Source organism: Homalodisca vitripennis, chromosome X (genome assembly GCF_021130785.1).
Source record: "Homalodisca vitripennis isolate AUS2020 chromosome X, UT_GWSS_2.1, whole genome shotgun sequence".
NCBI classification, from domain to species: domain Eukaryota; kingdom Metazoa; phylum Arthropoda; class Insecta; order Hemiptera; family Cicadellidae; genus Homalodisca; species Homalodisca vitripennis.
The window spans coordinates 126074181-126097342 of record NC_060215.1 but is presented as its reverse complement, the minus strand read 5'-3'; the positions used below and the strand labels follow the sequence as shown (position 1 = coordinate 126097342).

General features: G+C 36.8%; 1 protein-coding gene across 1 annotated transcript; it reads left to right on the top strand.

The window, feature by feature from the left end:
* Window positions 1–4366: 4366 nt before the first annotated feature.
* Window positions 4367–14786, top strand: LOC124368601. Its single transcript, XM_046825841.1, has 3 exons — window positions 4367–4403; window positions 5446–5511; window positions 14208–14786. Exons 2-3 carry the CDS (start codon window positions 5449–5451, stop codon window positions 14622–14624), a joined length of 480 nt encoding a protein of 159 aa, XP_046681797.1. The 5' UTR covers window positions 4367–4403; window positions 5446–5448; the 3' UTR covers window positions 14625–14786.
* Window positions 14787–23162: the final 8376 nt, after the last annotated feature.

Sequence of the window (23162 nt, the reverse complement as noted above, 5' to 3'; positions counted from 1 at the left end):
GATTTGTAATCTAATCGGTTTGTCATTCAATAATTTTTTTCGATGATGGTCCTTGCGGTTTTTTAGATATTGTTGGACATGAGCTATGCTTTGTTTTTTGTTTACATCATAGGCTTTCGCAGATTTCATGGCTTTTTATAAATTAGTAGTTTTGAAATAAATCTTTTGAACTCTCGGTTAACTTATGCTTGTTGATTTCCAAGAAAAATTAAATTTTTACTCTAGAAACCAAGATACATGAGCACTATCGATTCTTTGGTTTTAATTTGATTTTCCTTAGGGAATAGCCCACGTCTAAGTGGAAATTAAATATTTGTTTGGATGTTTGGAATTGGTACTCAAGGGGATCCCCTGAATTCAGACATTTCTAATTTTTTCCTAGTTGAAAGTTGAGCAATGCTATGTTTGTGGGCATTGTATCTCTGAATTTTTTCTCTGTGATGGGACCCCTTGGTGCCTCGTGACCATTGATGATGGCCTGTTGGCCATAGTGGTCTGAAATTGCTGTGTCAATCGCGGTTGCTGAGTTGGCCGTCACTCTTGTTGGAGTGTTAACCGAGCAGTTTAGGCCAAACAACCTCAGGAAGTCAGCTAACCTCCTTGTCATGAGACTATCCGACATCTAAGACGTCAATGTTGAAGTCTCCCGTATCTATAAAGCCACGAGTTTTCTTTGTGATGTCAGTCAAAATGTGACCAAAGTTTGAAAAAACAATTCCTAGTTTCTGTTGGGGGGCCTATATAAACCAATCAGTGTGTGAGTGTTTTGTTCTGAATTTTAACCAGTAAGTTTAGGTTTTTGTCTGTAGATTTGAAAAGAGTGAGAGGAGTAAAGAAGAGCTCACTTTTGAGAAATATTGCTACACCTCCTCCTTCAAAGGAGTTTCGGCAGTACAAATTTACCATTAATTAAATTGGAATTTCAAACTTTTCGATATTGCTGTCGTTAGAGGAGTGTTCGGTCAAAACTAGCAAGTCTGGATTGAGATCCATGCTAGTTGGTATGACAGTAAGTTCATAAACCTTATTCGTAGCCATTTGTGCATTCTGATGTGCAAATGACACTGCTTTGAAAAGTGTTTCTTTAAATTTGAGTTTTTCATGTTATTTTCGTCAGTAAACTTTTTATGGAGAACAAAGGTTAAGCCTCTACTAAAATGACTGAGTTGATGTGCAGGTTGTTTCTAAAATTGATTTGAGCTTAGATGTCCCAGCGACAGATTCAGAAAAGGTGTTATATTGCAGAGTGCGAGGAGCGGACGTTGATGGAGACGACGGTGAAGACTCTGAGCCCAAAGGTGAGGGTGATGGAGACGGTGTTGGTACCGGTGGTGGTGCTATCGAGAGAGCCGCTCTCCCGGCGCACAGTCGACGCTCAGGAGCGATAGCTGGTAGTCTGCTATGTGTGGAAAGGAGGCGAGTTCTGGGCGTAGACAAGCACCTCACCAACATCTCGGCCAGCAGTCTCCTGTCACTCATCGCCAGGTGTAAACCATGTCTCGTGAAATACTTCCGGCTAATAGTGTCAAGACGTACCACTTGGATGTCGTGTCTGGCAGCTAGATTTTCGATAAAAGCATAGCCTTGTCGTGGAAGATATTGTCAGGATCCTGCAGGCCGTAGGAGTGTGGCATAGTGGCGACTACTAGTTTAGTGTCGGCCGGTCTGTTGGTGATGTACTGCTCCATATGCTGGTAGATCGTGTGCTGGGCGCCTGTAGCCAGGTCATGGGTTCCGGCAATCAGCACTTCGCAATGAAGCCTGGCTCCATGTGGAGGCGCGGTTCTGGTCCTGGCCGACAGTGCCCGCAGGTCAATGTGTGAGCTGGATGTAATGTTGGCACACCATGACAGTCGTTTGGCATACTATAATGTTTTGTGGAAAAGGACCAAAAAGACAACAATATACTCGTATTGCTACTATACCGGGTGTCTTAAAATTCCCCCCACCACACCATTATCTTTCTTGTAAATAGAGATGAAGTGATTTAATTCTGGGGATCTTTATATAACTAACTGAAGAGTTTTTATGTATGAAAAATGTGACACACGCCTCCTAACAAAAACGGGAGATATTGTGAATAAGTCAAATCTTTAGATATGAACCCTCAGCAACGACCCCCTCATTTTAAAGGTATTACAAAAATAATGGCACAAACTAGAGGTCTCTAATGTTACTATCAAATTTGGTAGTCAATTAAAGTTTGAATTGTTTTATAAACCATCTACAATTTAAGTTGCATTTAGTTATTGTAAGACACACAAAACATTCACTCACTAGATATACTTAGTTGTGAGACACATTCAGTCCAGATACTGTGTTAACAGAGCGGCTAATGTATATTCTATCTACTGGTCTATCCGGATAGGCAGCATTGAATAAACTAACTGATTCAGGAAAATTTCTACTTAAATCAATATCATCTATATTTTATATTCAATTGACGGAGCCATTTTTATTACATACGATAACAATGAAACACCAAGAAAATGCAAAGCTAAAATTTGAAACCAATAATGACCAACCTGGACTATATTTTTCAAACAGATTTAATTTCTTACTTTCAACTGAATATCGTAAGTTTATTAGGAATAATTTAAAGCCATAATGGAAGAAACTGAAAGATATACCGTTTGGGAATAAATGGACTGGAGCACACTTTCAACAAACACGAGATGCTATATAGAATCCATCTGTCAATAAAATCACCATAGTAACTCATTTTAACCAATTTTACCGTTAAAATATTGAATAATTAATATTATTAAATTCCTTTTCAGTTTGTTTTACTAAAATTTATTTAACACCAGCAAACAACAATGACAACATCTCGAAGTTTATAATAACTCCCTATTCAATTGACGATAACATGCTTAATAATGATATGACTAGAGCAACTCATCATCATTATATTACTAAGGACTAATTTATTAACTTCTCCCCAAGATTGGTAATGTATGAAATTAAGTATTTAATGGTAACTTAAAAATGTATTATGTTATTGCTATACTCTGAACAGGTTTTTTCAAATTAAATATTAAAAAATATACATATTTTGCAGCCTGTAGCGAAATTGTGTTGCACAACTTTCTGACGATAGAATCCCGATTTTGGTATGTCTGTCTGTACGCATTATAACAGTAAAACAAATTGGTCTATATGGTTATATTTTGGTATGGAAATATTCTCTACTAGCATCTCTAATTAAAATGGTAAACATCATTATCTAATGGTTCAAGTTCAAGTTTAAACACACTTATTTTCTTGAAATATATAAAGAAATACATATTCCATGAGTACTGTTGAACTCGCGAGGAATAATTGTGATATAAAACGTAGTTTATGGAATAATCAGTTGGCATGTTATTTATGCCATGCAGCTATTCTTCTCTACAGCTAACATAATTTAGAGAATAATCACAATAATACCTTATTTTGAAACACCTGTTGTAGAAACAATTGATAATTTTAGATTTTTAACTAGAAAACAGCTATTAATGGTTAAAAGCCCAATAGTTAAACAAAATTCAGTTCTTGGATCAAGAATATGCTTTCGGCAAGAAAGCATAAACAATCACAACTAAAATAGGTATAATTATTTTATTTTAAAACCGATTTCAACAAATCTGTATGCTATTTTCATCGTTACGTTGGACACAAATGATTATTATTGCACCTCTTATTAAGGATTGACAGTTACAGAGTTATACAATTTTTAAAATATTAAAATGGTGTCTTTTAGAAATGAAGATTTATAATATTTATTTAATTCTTTTGATAGTTTTCTCTTAATTACCTTAACAAGCTTTAACATATAAAAAAAAATATGGACAGATGCACCAACGAAGAGAGTTAGGGCATGAATTTTATTTCTACGAGTTTTGTTGCTTGTTTTATCTTATCTAGTATCATATCATGAACAAGTGCGTACTTCTCTTAAAACACCTTAAATATATCAACTGAGAAAATATATTTTAAATGAATTTTATATTGCTCTTTTGTATTTATTACGTTAACATTTGGTTAACCCGTCAACTGTAGTTTTCGTGGCAGAACATTAAAAAACATCTTCTGATAACATTTGATTACTTTCATACTTGTCCTGATAAGGTAGCAAACAATTATATATTTCAATACTAAAACCACCGAACAATGGTCGACTATACTGATATCGAGTATCATTAATTCTAGTATCTGTCTTTTAAGATTTATGACTAAGGAACGTTTATCAATGTTTACGCTAATCAGCCAAAAAACAATGGAAAATCTTTGTGCTTGATATCAAAACTGTTACGGGGTATGGTTTTGTTGCACATAAATGATTATGATGACTATATAAGACAATATACTTCTGATTAAATTCACAGTCTTGCTTCATACGTTCAAGATATCCACTACGAAAGGTAAGTTGTTATGTTGTATATAAAATGTTTTGTCATACGGAAATTTAATTCAAAATTCTATATCAATATTTATTTTATATTTCATTTGCATCTATATAGTTTGCTAATAATTTCTTGAATAATCAAAAACTAATTTGATGGTAAAAACATTCTGACACTATAATCAAGTAATGCACTTCCCAATATGAATTTACGTTTAGTGTAATTAATAGTATATTTTTATAAATTATTTACTGCAGATGGAGAGAAATTATATGTCAGCGTTACTATACTTTAATGCTTTATATGAACAAACATTTCTTATTGAGTTAAATAAATGTAAATTTCAAATAAATTATAAATTCAACAATAAATAAGAGAAGAACTAATGGGTAATATGCTATTGTATTTTATTTACTTGAATTCAATGAATCCCCTACAAACGAATGTTAACCTAAATATGGTTTTAGGAATTGCATTTAATTTTGTATTCGTGGGCTATTAAATTATATCTATTACAAATAAATATATGTAAATTGAGGAATTTATTTTGTATTTTTTTCATAGAAATTAAATTAATCAAATATAATAATTACAACAGTAATTTTGTTTCTGTCTGTCTGTCTGCTCGGTATGTCGTAAAATAACTTACCTATAAACTTGACATTTCTGATGAAGCCGAGTTGGGTGATGACGCATGTGACTCCATGGGATTTGGCTGAGCGTTAGCATTTTTTTATTGGTTTAATGAGTAACCATGATGATAGAGATAAAAAACAGAATAACTAAATTTTCAAACAAGTTGAGTACAATCATGACTGTGTCAAATACAAATAACAAAATATATAATCAAATATTTTACACAGTACATTAGTATTTTAAATTACAATTTTTTATCTGTAACTTAATTTTACTCTATACCTAGTTCATCGTCTGAAAATTGTTTAGAATACTATTATTTGAAAGAAACATAAGCAATAAATCACTATGTGAAAAATATTAAAGATATGATTATACAAAGAAGTTGTTGTTATATGAAATTATGTACAAGTTGTTGTTACAGAAAATGGTGTTTAAGAAACTCATCTGTTTCTGCCTGGTAGTAGCGATGGTTCGCAGTGACATGACGGTAAAAATATATATGTGATTACATATTTAGTTATACATACTTTTGCTGGCCATTATTGTCAATGTAAATACATATTTACGTAAAAACTATAATGTTTTTAAATATATCCGCAAAGTATGTAATCCATAGACAACGGTACGATAAACAGCAAAGAAAAAACAAACTTATGGAAATAGATGTTTTCTTGATTTTTACTTTAATATGTTTATTTTTATGCCTTGTGACCATTAAATTGATATTAAAAATTACTTTAGTCTGACATATAAATAGATTTAATTACACCGACGTATAAAAATATATTCATAAAATATAAATTTGTAATATGAAAAATTAGTACGATTGAAAGTTATCGTAATAAAGTGCCTGACAATCTTTTAAATAAGAATGTAATAAAAGATTAAATGATAAGTGATTAGTTCACATAACAAATATTGTTGTTTGTGTAAATGTGAAGAAACACCAATGTTTATTATATATGAATGTAAAATATTTCTTTTTTTATAATCATTACCTGCAGTGACATTCTGTACTGTTAGATAAAGGAACTATTTTGATAACCTACAATTACAGGGATTAGTCACACACACACACACACACACACACACACACACACACACACACACACACACACACACACACACACACACACACACACACACACACACACACACACACACACACACATATCCCGGGGGAGAAGCCAAACTCCTACCGGGCGCGTCCACAGGTGGCGGATCGGGGGATGTCCTAACCGGTCGTAAGATCGGCGGATAAGGGTGAAATAAAATAGCCCTCGTGGACCAAATTAGGCATCGGAGCTGAAGAGTCACAGCTACCGTCCGTGTATTCATGTGGGTTGGAGAAGGCTCACTGTTTTTCGGAGCAGAGGGCAAAAGTGAAATAAAATAGCTCTCGCGGAAAAAAAAAACAAAAAACTCCCCTTCAGACATGAAGGGTTGGTCACACCATCTGACCATGGGTCACGTACGCAAGCGGATATGGTGACACTGCTCGATAGAGATGTGTGGCTGACCCATGTAGCGCAGCATGCGTGGTAACTCCCGGCATCTACGTGGCGCACCCACGGGAGCAAGAGGAAGCCGATGAAGGATGAAGGTGGTTGGTCGGAGCGGATGCCTTTTCCCGCTCCAATGGCCATGAGCTCTGGGCGAACACCCCCCCACTTCCTGAGGCATCGCGTTCGGAGACGACCTTTTGCTTTGGAGTACTTATTAACATTATGGATAAACTAAACAACAAAAATAACGAAGAGAAGGAGAGGACGCCCTCATGGACGTCGAGCAGAGTACGAGCGAAGCTGTACTAAACATACGAGAGAGGACCGTGTTCGGCGCTTTCCACCGGGACAGAGTTAACTCTGTACCATCCGGTGGATGCCGCCAAACACCGGTAGAGCGACTGGGCTCTAAAATTGACGAGCTAGCAGCGTATATAAAGGACAGGAATAACGTTCACGGGGAAATAAAGAAGTTAGTCAAGGCTATTGACACAGCTTACCACCTGGCGCTAAGAGACCTTACCGTTGCTCCGAAACCCGTTCCAGGCAAGACCGCGAAGACAATGCAGACATCTCCCAGGACGATTTCCCAGCCGAGTGTGCCGTAAACACCAAACCCTACACCCCAGGAGTCGAAAACCAAGAAAAGGCCTTTATCGACAAAGAGCCCCGTTTCTGGTCAAGATATGCGAGTGCCTAAAAAACCGGCTAAAGAAAATACTTGGGCTGTAGTGACTGGGAGAAGATCAAAGAAGAAAGGATTACGGGATCCGGTTGACACACCGAAGGAAACTGAAAAATCCCAAGGAAATGATGGTTCCAAGCATATGAATAGCCACCGTAAGACAAACAGGAGAAAACGAAGAACAAAGGCGTTCCTTGTGCAACCTGCTGAAGGGCGAACATATGACGATCTCCTTAAGAAAATCAAGGCGAAAGTAAACCCGACGGCAACTGGCGTGGACATAAAGGCCATCAAACAGACGAGACAGGGAGGGGTACTTCTAGAAATGAGCCCCAAGTCAACAGACAGTGCAGCTTTTGCTGCTGCAATAAAGACGGCCACCGAAAATATAGGCACGGTAAAAGCACTGACGCCAATGACGACGATAGAGATTCTTGATCTAGATGGAGTCTCCACGGAAAATGACGTTCGTGAAGCGCTCAATCGAGACTTCACAACAAACTTAGAAATCAAACGAGTAAACTTGACCAAAGTTACACCGCGAGGACAACGAGCGGCTTTCTGCGAAATAGACGAGACCAGTGCAAACAAGGCCCTCGACAAAGCTCGCATAAAAATTGGATGGATTAACTGCCGTATTCGCCCAGTCGTCAAAGTGACCCGCTGTTTCAGATGCCTCGGTTTTGGACACCAAACACGGAACTGCGAAGGACGAGATAGAAGTAAATGTTGCTATAAGTGCGGCGGGGTTAACCATAAGGCGGTAGACTGTACGGAGATGCCAAAATGCTTCCTATGTGCACTGGAAAAGGAAGATCAAAATAGCACATGCCATATTGCTGGTTCCAGAGCTTGTAAGGCATTCCGCACTGCGCTTGCCGAAGATGCGAAAGAGCAGAAAAGACAAGCGTATTACATGGTAACCTGAATAGGTGCGCCTTGGCGCAAAATCTACTGTGCCAGCGCATCTTTGAAGACAAGATCGACATCTGCCTTATCTGCGAACAATACCTAAACATCCAAAGTAGGTCGTGGTTCGCTGATAACTTCGGCACGGCAGCAATCTGGATCACAAACCCTAAGAAGATTACCGTCGTTGACAAGGGCAGTGGAATGGGTTTCGTCTGGATCAAAACCCCAACAACCTACTTTATAAGCGTCTATCTTTCGCCAAATGAGGGGATCGTTGTATTCCGTCAAAACTGGCAAACGTAGAAAACACTATCCTTAAGATTGGCGGGGAGGTCGTTGTCGGTGGCGACTTTAATGCTAAATCGGTCGAATGGGGTACAGACCTATCTGACAACCGAGGAAATGAAGTCGCGGACGTCGCAGCGAGGCTTGACCTTGTAGTGCTAAACACCGGGAACACCACAACCTTCCGAAGGCCGGGTTACCGAGAATCCATCCTGGATATTACGCTGGCGACCCCAAGGACTGCCAAAATTATCAAGAACTGGAGGGTATCAGAAGAATACAGCGGCAGCGACCACCAGTATGTGACATTCGCCATAGGACTCGCACCTGGATCGACTTCGCTACGCAACTTTCACATGCGGAAGTGGAACGCCAGGAAACTTGATCAAGATGCATTGCTAACGTCCCTTACACGGAGCATGGCTACTCTTCAGGTAAATCCTACTCCAATTACTCGGAGGGAGACGGAGTAAATTGTGTCAAGAACAATGAAGGTGATTATCACTTCATGCAACGCCTCTATGCCACAACGGAAAGATCGGGGTGCTCACAAGCCGGCTTACTGGTGGACATCGGAGATAGCGGATCTTCGAAAAACATGTCACTTGCTACGTCGTCGAGCAACGAGAGCAGCGAAACATTCTCTTGACCAGGGTATTTACTCGAATGAGTATAAGCAGGCCAAAAGAGCTATGAATAAGGCCATCAAAGCAAGTAAAGCGGCATTGTGGAAAGAGATCTGCAACGACCTCAATAATGATCTCTGGGGTAAATCGTACCAAATTGTCACTAAACGACTAGGTAAAGCTGCACCGGAAGCGCCGAAATCTCCTGCTGTAATGAACAGCATTGTGGCGGAGCTGTTTCCTGAACACCCGGGAGAAGAGACAGTATGTAGCAACCAGTGAAAAAACACCCTTCACCACCAAGGAATTGCAGGATGCGGCGAAGACCATCAAGATCGGGAAAGCGCCAGGCCCTGATGGCATTCCAGCCGCAGTGATCAAGATTGTAGCCCTGAAGTATCCAAGCATACTTCTGAGTGCTTACAATGCATGCTTAGCTACTGGCACGTTTCCCACAGTCTGGAAGCGGCAGAGATTGGTTCTGCTAGATAAAGGGAAGGGAACCCCTATAACGCCTTCGTCGTTTAGACCACTCTGCATGCTGGATATAGCAGGAAAACTGCTTGAGAAGCTCATTCAAGGTAGGCTTCGCAACGACATCGATCGTGCCGGAGGTTATGCGACAAACCAACATGGCTTCCGAAAGGGAAGATAGACAATTGGCGCGATTCAGAAGGTAACGGAGACAGCTCGAGAGGCATGGTCTGGGAGCTTCAAAGCTCGTAAGGTGTGTCTTCTCCTTACATTCGACGTAAAAAATGCTTTTAACAGCGCAAATTGGGAAGACATTTTGGACGCTTTAGAGCACAGATTTGTGGTGAAGCCAGAAAATCTGGGAATGATCGACGACTACCTCGACAAGAGGAAGCTGATTGTGGAAACGACGGAGGGTCAGCGTGAACATGAAGTAACAGCCGGCGTGCCTCAAGGCTCAATTATGGGTGCCGACCTCTGGAACGCTGACTACGACGAGCTCATGCGTATCTCGTTGCCGAAGCAAGTACAGCTCACGGGCTTTGCTGATGACGTTGCTGCTACGATAGTGGTAGACAGTGCCGAAGAAGCAGAGTTTTTAATTCGGGAGACCACGGATGCCATCGAAACATGGCTCGAAAAACACCACCTGAAACTCGCCATACAGAAGACAGAGATGGTCGTCTTGACTAGACAAAAATGGTTCCCAAAACCATTCACCGTAGAAATAGGAGGCGCAACTCTGACGTCAACAAGAGCTCTACGCTATTTAGGAGTAATGATTGATGAGAAGCTATCCTATCGCGAACACCTCGAAAGTGCATGCAAGAAAGGCAGCAAGACCGTATCCAACCTATCAAGGATCTTAGCAAACTCGATAGGACCACGAACCAGGAAAAGACGAGTCCTGCTTGAGGTAGTTCACTCTGTACTGCTTTATGGAGCAGAAATATGGGCGGACGTCCTGAAGCAGAAAACATATCGGCAAAAGGTAGCAGCGGTGCAGCGGAGAGGCGCTCTCAGAGTTGCCTGCGCATACCGCACCGTCTCCGAAGCAGCAGTACTGGTAATTGCAGGAGCTGCGCCTATCGACTTATTGGCGTTTGATAGAGCCAAGCTCTACAACGCTAAAGAAAATTGTGACAACTACACGGAGCCAAAACAAGAATAAAAAACGAGACGCAACAAGAGTGGCAGAACCGATGGACGTCGGGGGAGACAGGCAGATGGACGGAGCGCCTCATTCAAAACATCGATGTCTGGGTCTCTCGGAAGCACGGGGACACGGACTTCTTCTTGACCCAGTTATCAGAATTGAAGACAAAATTGTTGAAAATCAAGCTCAAGTAGCAGACGAATTCAATAAGTACTTCTCTTCCGTTGCTACAGTGAACTCGGCGTTCACTGAACCTCGGTTCGGTGGGGGAGATGCTGTTGTGAGACCACTCACAAAACTGATAAACTTTTCTTCGGAAAAGGGAACTTTTCCGTCTCTCCTGAAGACGGCCAAAGTCATCCCGATCTTCAAAAAAGACGATCCTTGCCTTGCAAGCAACTATCGCCCAATCTCAATTCTGCCTGTGTTTAGCAAAATTTTTGAAAAGATTTTTTATGAAAGACTTGCAAGCTTTTTAGAAAATAACAAAGTTCTGAATCCAGAACAATTGGATTTAGGAAAAACAGATCTACTGTGGATGCTGTGAACAACCTCTTGGACAATGTTGTAGATGGAATGGAAGGACGAGAACATGTGCTTAGCATATTCCTCGACCTATCCAAAGCTTTTGACTGTGTGCATCATGAGACACTGTTGCACCAGTTGGAGAAATGCGGCGTACGGGGTCTCTCGCACTTGTGGCTCGCTTCTTACCTCAAGGATCGAGACCAGTGCGTGGAGATCTCGAACGTTGTTTCAAACAAAATTAAAATGACCCACAGTGTCCCTCAGGGCTCCATCCTTGGGCCTCTCTTGTTTCTAGTTTACGTCTGTAGATTGAAATCAGTGATCCAGCATGGAACGCTGGTTCAGTATGCTGACGACACTACTCTCTGCCTCAAAAACAAATCAACCCAAGATCTGGAAATCAATTCTTTCATAGAATTGAATGCATGCATTCAGTATTTTGCTGAAATAAACCTGAAAACAAATCAGTCAAAAACAAATGTCATTCATTTTAGCCTTCGACAAAATGATCACACAGCGCGCCCTGCTGTGTTTGTGGATGATGTCGTTTAGAGGAAACTGATTCCACAAAGTTTTTGGGAATGTTCCTAGATAGAGGACTGACCTGGGCTGATCATGTGGACAATGTATGTGCTAGAGTAGCCTCAGGCATATATGCCTTGCGGCATTTAGCAAAGTTTTGTTCCCTCAGAGTTTTAAAAATGGCCTATTTCGGCTCAATCCACCCACACTTTGCGTATGGAGTGAGACTCTGGGGAGGTTGTGAAAGAAACAAAATGGAAAGAGTTTTCAAGCTCCAAAAAAAAGCAATCAGAATCATTGCAAAGTTGAATTATAGGGAGTCGTGTAGGAAATCTTTCAGGGAGTTGGGGTTGCTGACTTTGCCCTGCCTCTACATTCTAGAGGTGATCACGCACTGCAAATCAAAGTGTGATTTGGTTCGTGGCGGTGACGTTCACCAATATGGGACAAGAGGCAGGGACAATTTTCGAACTAGCCAATACAGATTGACGTTATCACAACACCTCACATGCCTTTTGGTGTCAAAAGCATTTTATTCTGTCGATGAATTAATGACGAGCCGCTGGGAGGTCTAAATTAGCACTGTATTTAAATAATCAGTTTATATGTGTTTGCTCTCGATCTGGAGTCGGTATGTATATGTTTTCTTTGGATCTGGGTCAGTTTGAATGTGTCAATGAATCATTTCAGTGATTATATTGTCTATACAGTTACATTAAACAGTAATAATTATATTTCACCACATTTTGAGGCTTTTGAGATTGGTATCTGTAACGTACATGATCAGTGTAACATAAACGAAATATTTAACTGTTTGAATTACTTTTACTGCAGTTAGAAAATAGTCTAAAAGATTGGTATATTGTAAAACAGAAAAATTACTCTAGAAATTCATAAATTGGACAATATGATATTTTACCATGAATATCCGTTAACAGATCATAGAGCATGCAATATTTAGAAATCCTCTCTGGAATGTGAAGTGAGTCGACATTTTGATTAACAAGGGTTCAGATTCGTTTGTTCCCAGTTAGCTTTTAAAATTGCAGATTTTGATTTTATAACTCAATTTACGGTCATTTTGTGTTTTAGAATTAAATATGTTGTTACAAAACTGTCAATAAATTTTAATGCATTATTCACAGTGGTAAATATCCACACTGTAACGAAACTAGGTCAAAAATTTACAAGAGTAAAAATGAAGCATACTTTCTGGGCTAAACCCTGTTTGATACAATATAAATGACTTTTAAACCGTTTAAACGTATCCTACACTTATACATCCTACATAACGTCATTGCACGTTACAAAAATAGAGTTCAATTATACAAACTTTGTATATTACAATGATGCCAAATGCTTGAAATCCTGTTGCTTAATCAAATCAATAATAATGAACTGTAATTAATGAATTGTGTTTTGAATTACATCTTATACCTTGATCCTTTAGATCATAAAAGAAATATGTAAGTTTAAGAAAGTACTTCGTGTTATATAAAAAAGACAAAACAATTCTCGCTATGACTAATATAAGTACTGTCCAGCTAGTACTATCAGTTTCAGCTAGGGTACCTGGATCGGCTACAATCAAACTTAACAACTAAAGCTTATATTATTACTATGTTTGTTCGCACCACTCGAATAATGTAATATACTCAGGCGTAGCAAGGTGTATGCAGAATTGTGTGTTCACTTTAAATATATGTAGTATTACTAGACTTTTGAAATGTTACTTTTGTGCGGGTTCAGTTGTGTGATATTATTTCAAACATTAGGCCTACCCATATATTCGAGTTTTCTGAAAAACTAAAAGGGGTTTACACCTGATTATACAATCAGAAATGTTTGATTTTGTTCAACAATTTAAAGAAATTATGTAAGTAACATCAAAATTAAAAATGGTGGTATTTAATTGCAAACTATAGTTCATAGTGTACTGATAATATGTAATATAAATGTAAAATATCTCTGGAACCATACATGAGGCTTTTTTGTGTAAATCACTTAATAGTTTTAGTTACTACTGTCATGAATATAATTATGTAGATACCTATTACAAAATGTGTGAGTATTTATGATAATTACCTGTACGACAGTTCAGAAAAATTGTAAAGTGATAAAATATATATTTTTTATTTATTTGAAATTAAAATAAGTATTCCAATCCTCTCCTTCGATTTGTCTGTTTGATCATTATAAAAATTATATATTTTGAAGTTAAATGTATGACAGGGCCATTTGGCTTTATTTTTACCTCTGTACTCATGTACAAATAAAGAAATTATAATTATTTTTCATACGCTTGTATCATAGTGACTAAGTACATTTATAAAAAATATGATCATTATATCAATAGATATATTCATGTAAATCAAGGTAATAATAGCACTCAAGCATACAATACTACATTTAAACTACAATATTGGAGTTCATACTGATATTCATGTAGTACATATATAAACAGTAAATAATCTTATTCATCAATTTCAGGAAAAGGTCTCCAGCTTCATAGAAACATCTCCCACAACATCCAACAGCGTGACCCAAAATTTAGAACAACTAAAGAAAGATGGAGCAAACCCAAAGATGAATGGAATTTCTCCTCGTTCCTCAGGCTCTCTTTTCGGACTCGGGATCGGTGGAAATCTGCTAGGAGTGCACGCAGGAGCAGGTATAGGCCATGGCCGTGGAGGCTATGGTGATATGGGCCAAGGGTTTGTTGGCAAACCTGCGGGAAGTCAATATCCACAACATCCACAGTATCCACAACAACCCATGTATCCACAACAATCCTTGTATCCACAACAACCCATGTATCCACAACCCCCCATGTATCCACAACATCCACAATATCCATACTCTTCGTATATGCAGCCACAACCTTACTATGTCCCAGCAGCTCAGTGAACGCCTCAAGGAATGCCACCAACAAGAGCTCCAACGTGTTACCTTCCCCCTTGCACATAAATGTATCTCAGCTGGAGAACTCATTGTATAGAGATCTCTCTACATAATTCTTTATTTAGCACTACTCAAATATATTTTCATGAATAAAGCATTAAAAATGCAGACTTTTTTATTCGGCGTACCTAAAATCTTTCCAGAGTTTCAGTAATTATTATAGCATATGGGTTTTCAGATCAATTCCATTATCTTTTAAGTATACTGCAAATAAATAAACAGATAATATGAACTATGAATAATTTATTCGATACGTTTCATACATATTTACAAATGGCACTATACTCATAGTTTGTATGAGAGAAAATGTCTTTGTAAGGAAATCTAAAACAGAATAATATTTCATTTTTAATTTTAAAATTCATTTCATAATCATTTTAACAGTATGTAATTTTAATTTTAGGACACGTCGTAGGATTTACAATCCATCCTATCCTCTAAATACTTAGAGCCGAAAGAAGCTAAGCCAGAAAACGATAGTGTTGCCATGTGGTACTGTGTTTAATACATGTATATGTTAGGGCTCTCATTCACGCAGTAATTTATGTAATCAAGCAGACCACCCCAGGAGCTACACATAACACAATTCTGTGGCCAATTACCTCCGTATTTAAGAAGTGGAAATATTTAGCAAAAGTATAGTGCCATGTGGTAATGTGTTTAATACATGTATATGTTAGGGCTCTCATTCACACAGTAATTTATGTAATCAAGCCGACTACTCCAGGAGCTACACATAACACAATTCTGTGGCCAATTACCTCCGTATTTAAGAAGTGGAAATACCGATACAACTAAATACTGTATCTAATAATTTAATTTACATAATTAAAGCCATTTTATCACAATCTATTTAATATGAAATTAAAAAATTTACTTTCCAACTAAAATGTGAAGTGTTTATGTGCATATTACAAAGCCCAAAACATTTCATTTTGCTGTTATTAGCAGTATAAACATTAACCGATGTACGCTCATATTTCTTACAAATTTCTAAGAAACTAAAAATTCTTAAAACCTTTACTACTTATATCTCGGAAGGCTCTACTGTTAAGAATTTTGTTTTAAATTTATTATTTACGAAGGCTTCAAATAATGGCATCTTCGCATCCAATTTATTACTAAGCTTAGCTTTATTCATTTTAGTTTCCTTTTTTATTAATACTTTTAAAAGTAGTAACTCTGGCGTTAACAGGATTTGTTTCTTCCCTTCTTACAAGTTTTTGACTTGCTAAAACAATATTTAGCTATGTGACCAGTTATTTAATAAATGTAAAGCATTATTCTGGACTGTATTCTCTGTGACTATTGCTGATGACATGCGGTGTATACGGGTTATGTTGTTCTGGACGTGTCTCTGATATAATCATAACTGGTTATGCATACATTTTCCAAAATAAAGTACTGGGATCGTTTAAAAAGTCGATGTATTTTTGTATAAGCGATTAGGTATTTATATTATACCATTTACCAGTTCTTGTTCCGGTACATTATGTAATAAAATTTGACTATTACATTTTATACTTTAGGTATACATAATTGCTCATCATGTATGAGGCCTAAAAATAAAATAATCATGTTTTAATCATTCTCTACGGCCTATACCAAAAGTTTTTATAAATTTATTTGTGTAGATCTGTATACTAGGCTATGAAGTTTTACATTCTAATATCCTAGATATTAGTTCCTTGACATAAAAAGGCAATAAACTATGTATACCTAGGTCTGACTTACTACACATCAATAAGGTTTATTTGTTAACTTTAATATTTTTTTCAAACTATTAAGTAATTCGTTAATAATCGATCCATTAAACATTTTTATATACACATATTTTAACTGGATTTCCTAATTTACTAAATAAATGTAGACTAGTCATTTGATTGTATGAACTGCTTCTCTGATCGGTGTCGACGTCACATACTGGTAAGGTGTTTGCTGGAGGTGTACTAGCTGCTGCTTTTGCAAACTTTGCATCTGATGTTCACTAGGGGGCGTATTTTCCTTCATCTTTCTTATCCTAGCTTTAAAGTCGTCCTCCTCAGTTAAAGATTTATTCAGCTGCTCCTCTAACATACATGTATTATGACAGTAATTCACATGGTTTTACTATAACGTAATTATTTATCGCAGCGCGCTCGAACCGGCGGATAATGTAGTGGTAGTTCTGCCTTTCCAAATGGCCAGGTGTATGACGTGTCTTTGCACAAAGTCTCTCATAATTTCAGGCCAGACACGCGTTACCCGGCGTTTCAGTCTCTTGAGCACCTCCAGGTAAAAGGCTACGTTGACAGTTTGTCCTTGCGGCAGAATCTTAAAATGGACGACGTCCTTGGACGTAAAAGAAGAGCATTAATTTCATGCAAGATTTCCTCTTGTCTTTTTTTTGGGTTTGAGAGAAATTTTATGCGCCAGTTTCGCATTAAGATATCGAAATGCATTTCTTGTCAAAGGCTTTTTGAAGCATATGATAAGTTCCGTTGCATTCTTCCCAAACCGCACACAAAACTTGATCGCGCACCGCTGGTCCAGCGAGCACTCCATCACTCCGTAACACAAATTTTGAAAAACAAACTTTGTTTAAATACATATCTTACCCCTCCTACTGCTTGGAGTGAACTGACTCCTGGAACGTTTGGAAAGGGAGAACTCCCACTACATTATCCGACCAGTTCGAGCGCGCTGAGATAATTTGTCGCGTCATAATAAAACCATAGGCATTACGTTCATAATGCACTCTGTATTATCATACTGGTAATTTTTAGACTCTGGAAATTTTATATAGTTTACTATAAATTGGTGGATGTCAAAAATGAGAGGTTAGCAAATCTATCAGCAGATTGCACAAAATGTCTGTACCAAAGTACGGAGGGGGCTATACGCCAGCAAATAAAAAAAAAAAACAACAGACAATCAAAACTTTCAACTATTTATTTAAACTCTCTCTTAAAACTCTATCTGATTATAGTATAATCTGACATTAGGTCGGGACGAATCACTAGCTGACCTAATAATTACACCGTCTTTAAAAACACAACAGTCCTGTAGCCCTGAACACTTTCTTTATACCTACAGAAAGTTCCCAAATAATTTTCAACATAAAATACATCCTTTTAAAATGGCTCTTTTGCACGCTGGTTGTCCCGAAATGTGACTACGAATGTTGGCCACAAAATGAAAGCTGCTATGAAATTCTTGACTAATTCTTGGCCACGAAGCCGTCTAAAACCATCTCAAATCAATTAGCTTTAAGCTAACACATTAGTTAGTAAAATAAAAACTGTTCCATTAAGAGGGTTAAGCACTTGCAACTTCTTTACTGTATTTAATCCGCAAAAAATAAAAGGTAAACACTAAATTACTTGTATTACTATCTATATTATCCCTTAATATTTATATTTAAATAAAGTACTTGGCTTATTACGTATTAGATAACGAAATACTAATACTTATGGATACAGCACTAGGGAATTCAGTTTAATAATAATACGTTTTTATTGCGAAGACAATTTAACACTGAATGGCAATCGTCAGAAAACCCATAAAAAACTTTCTATGGTAGCGGTATATACAATTGTTCATACTTTCTTCCATCTAGATCCCTTTTGAACGTACAATTACTATATTCACTCGTTCTCATTCATTTGAATTGTCCCACTTCAGCAGCTGGTCAGTCTGCCAATTCTGAGGACTCCCATTGATATGTCAAGAACTCGTCTGTGCTGTAGAATGCTTTTGCAATCAACGCAGTTTTCAGACGAGTTTTGAATGGTATGATCATTGGAGCACTTTTGATTGAATTTGGCAAATTGTTGACCTCCTATCTGTGATGGCAAGTGTTCGTAAGCTCCCAGGTCGGTAGCTCTTCTCGCTTCTTGTTGCTATAAGAGTGTATATAGCTACTTCTAATTTGTCACATTGACTTGGAAGAAGATACATGCGACTTATATGTATATATTACAATGCCAGAGTAGTGTAAACAGTCTCACATTTTTGAACGCTGATATGCATGACTCTCTCATTTGCAGCTTGACAATGATTCTTTCTGACTGCTCTTTTTGGAGAATTAAAACTTTTGAAAAGTTTACATTTGAACAACTTCCCTACAAAGCCAATTCACAGGAGAGGTGTGGGTAGATTACTTCACAGTATGCCATCAGTACCTAAGTCGAACAATACTCGGACAGTTTCCTCAAAACAAAAGAGCCCGAGGTAACTTAGAAGAAAAACTGTCCGTATCACAATTCCAAGTCAACCTTCGGTCCAGGTGTATTCCAAGGAACTTTGTTGAGTAGCCTTCCTCGATCTCAGTTTCATCCAACATGGCTGAAAGACGAAAATCTGAGTTTGTTTGCAGCAAACAAAATAGAATGAACTGTGTTTTTTGGATTTGTTTTGTGGTTAAGTTCATTGAAATTCTAAATTGCATTGTTGAGTTCAATAAATGTAACCTCTTCAAGTTCTCTTTTAGAATTTCCGTTAAGACAAAGTCTGTCATCAGCATAATTTACGATTTTTACATGGTTTATTAATTAACCAACATCGTTAACGTAGATCAAGAAGAGAACCCCAAAACGCAGCCCTCTCTCCTCAGATCGAACGTCTGAAATGCCTTTGAATTGTGTTCTATTACTAAGATACTATTTACGCAAATTGAATGGCAATCCTCATACCCCGTAATGTTCTAGTCTGTGAATGAGGGTATAATGGTCAACACAGCCAAAGGCTTTTGATAAGTCGAGAAATACACTCAAAGTGTTCCATTCACTTTCTAAACACTCTACTATCAGGTCGACCACACATGTGGTTGCGTTGTCACCTTCCACTTGGGAACCCAAATTGGTTTTTTGAAAGTATATTGTGTTTTTTAAAAAAAATCAGGATGTTAAAACCCTCACATTATCGCTAATATGTTTTTCCAATTTGAGGATCATTGTTTTCTATTGTTGCAGTTTTATTGTTGATGAAGGCCCGTGCGGCTTTTGAAACATTTTTAGACGTGAGCAATGCTTTGTTTGCATCATAAGCTTTTGCAGCTTTGATGACTTTTCTATAGATTCTTATGCAATTTTGACAAAAGTTTTTGAATTCATTATCTGATGAGTGCCTATTAATTTCGGAGAGGAATAATTATTTTTCTCTCAAAATTAGAACACCATTGGTAATCCAAGTGCAGTTTTTCCCCTCTTTTTCTGTTGAATTTTTCGTATAGGACAGCTCACGTTTAAATGAAAGTTTAAGTTACTCCAAAATTTAGAAAGCTCAAATTTTCTTGCAAGAGCAAATAATTAAGAAGCTTAATGTTTGCGGGACTTGTGTCTCTGATAGTTTCTTGTTGGCTGGGTCCCTTGCTGCCTCATGACCACTGATGGTGACCTGTTGGCCGTAGTGGTCCGAAATGGCTGTGTTGACCGCCGAAACCTCTGCGTTTGTCAAGTGTTTGATGACATTGTCGATTGCTGTAACTGAAATGGTTCTTACTCTCGTGGGAGAGTTCATTGACCAGTTAGGGCCGATTAGCTTCAACAAGTCAATGAGTCTTTTTGACATTGGACTATTAAGATCTAAAACGTCGATGTAAAATCTCCCATGACAATGAAGTTAAGACTTTTTTCGTCACGTCTGTCGAAATTTGATCAAGATTTTTTTTAAATTCCTAGTTTCCGCTGGAAGACCTGTACAAACCAATCACGTCAATTTGTGGTTTGTGTTTGGTTATTTTTAGCCCTACAACTTCAGTTTTTGTCAGTGGATTGTCCGGATGTGCAAAGAGTAAAAGAAAAAATTACTACACATCCTCCTATGAAGGATTACGACAAAAAAGTTTCCCAATTGATAATTTGTAGTTTTTTAATTTCAAATTTTGTATTTGTTAACAACGTGTTTGGTTACAACAAGTAGATCGGGATTGAGCTCGTCACACACGAGTGACAGTTTATCTCCCTTGCATACTGGTGCAACACCGTCACTTTCTTTGATAATTGACTTTTACACTGGAATTTTTAATTGTTTCTCTTTGTCAGTCAAATTTTGTTAGTGCTATGATTGAGATCCATAAAAAAGCCATTCGTGTCAGAGGAGGCGGAGGTTGACTGCGAGATGATGGGCTGATGATCACAGAGTCCAAGTATGTTGTGTGATTGAGATAGGCTAATTTTTCTAACGGATACCACACGAGTTTAGAGTTTTAGTCAATTTAGCATGAAAAATGTAACAAGAGGTGTTTACAGGAGGCTCAGAAATTTTTCTCCCTTCATAGTTGTGTCTTCCTGCATGCAATCAAAGTGAAAAGCCTGCTGCAAGACAAGTGGCGTGGCGTATCCATAACTTGTACTTATTAATTATTAGTAGTTATCATAAAAGATAATATCTATAATATCTGCATATTTTGCAAGCAGGAAATAGTTATATTACAGTATTAAAACCTTGTTAATTACTGTTTGGTTAGTATACAGTACTTGGTAAGAAAAAGAAATCCTGATGAAAAAGAAAACATAAAACATTTACAGTTATAATATGGTAGAAAAATGTGAGTATTATTTTACTTCAGTCCACTCTAAGTGATTGCTATTTCGCTGTTTAACAAGGTAACTACAGAACATTTTACTGTGAAACATCTTTCATTTTACTTCAGTCCACTCTACGTGATTGCTATTTCATTGTTTAACAAGGTAACTACAGCACATTTTAATGTGAAACATCTTTCATTTTACTTCTGTCCACTCTAAGTGATTGCTATTTCGTTGTTTAACAAGGTAACTACCAAATACGTAACTAATGTCTGTCTCAGAAGTTCTAATATTAATTTTAATACTGTTTGAAAATACAACTAAGACCGAACTAATCTATGATTTTAGCATACACATGAGGTTGTATTAAGGAAAAATAAAGTTTTTGGCACTGCAAATAAATAGTTTAATGATGCGTCTTTTTATAAAAGTACACAGATGTTGTAAACTCAACTTAAAATTTGATATAAATGTATAATAAGATATGAAACATAGCTCATAGTCTAAATGCAATGTTTTATTACATTATTTTCATCTAGTGTTGTGACCAACAATGTTCCCTCAATGACATTTGTAAGGAAAGGATACTGGAGTTGTAGCTATACATGATGCGATAATCCTACTTAAGGGTTTAGTAACATAGTTTATTGATTCTGAAATAATTGACATTGTTCATATAATGTCATATATTGTATACCAATACTTTTGTTTAGAATAACTATTTATTTAAATCCGATTGTATAAACATTTCAAATTTGAAGAAAGTATATATATATATATATATATATATATATATATATATATATATATATATATTATATATATTATTGTAACATAGTGAGTTAAGATTTAAGTTCTCCAAATGGTCACAGTTTTTGGAGATTGCCTGAATCAAAATATATTCTTTTGTATTGTATTAAACTTTAAGTGTTAGTAGTAAACTTATGAGTTAATTAAGCTATTTCTATGACCAGGATTTGTCTTTTATTGTACTGTAGATTAACAGGACACTGGCGGTGAGAATTTCCCAGACAGGTACGGTATTAGTAACATTGTTAGAATCAGTCACTAAACTTCTAACAGTTACTGGCAGTTTGGGGACACAACAAAAGTCTGGGATCTACCTCTACACAGACACATCAAACTAAATTATACAATGTAAAGTCATGAGTATGAGATACTGTAATCTATATATTAAATTCAGAGTATGAGTAGGTCTATTTATAGTTTTTATATTTATGGACTGCATTATATATGTGGTACATTTTGCCACTTGAGTTAGTTAATACTTAAATCTAATACTCATATTATTTATGGGGAGATACACAAGTTATAGTCCATTGGATCTTCTTAGCCAGTATAGTTTAGTAGTAGAGTTTAGTCTCCTACACTGGTTTTGGATCGTACTTCAAGAGAGACCAAAGCTCTAAATCTTCAACTGAGTACTCTGTAACACAGTGACAGATAAAATCTGCTATCTATCTTTGAAATGGACAAGTATAATTTAAGCGTTAAAATTAACATAAATGTAGTTTAATTTAAAAGTGGTTGTTCTGAGAAAAATTAAAAAGTTTAATAAACTACTTTTTTGTTATTTGTGTTTAAACCTTAAGTGCATACTCTTGCCCCACTTTACTCATACTTTATCTTTACATGTTATACTGTGTTAAAATTAATAGTATAATTCGAAACAGTAACTCAGATTGTCTTTTTAGAGTTTATTAAGATCTTCCTTTTAATATAGTTATATATAAATCCTTTAATTTGTAATAAATATTTATCAAAATCCAAACATATAATAAACCCTCAAGTAAATAGCACTGGATGAATAGCAGCCTGCATTGGCTTCAAACTGACACAATCTCTTTTACAGGCATGTGAAACCCTAAAATATTACTTTTAATTTTTGTTTATAATAACCATACTGGGGATTAAAATGTATGTTCTATATATCGAATCTATCCTCGTACTGTCT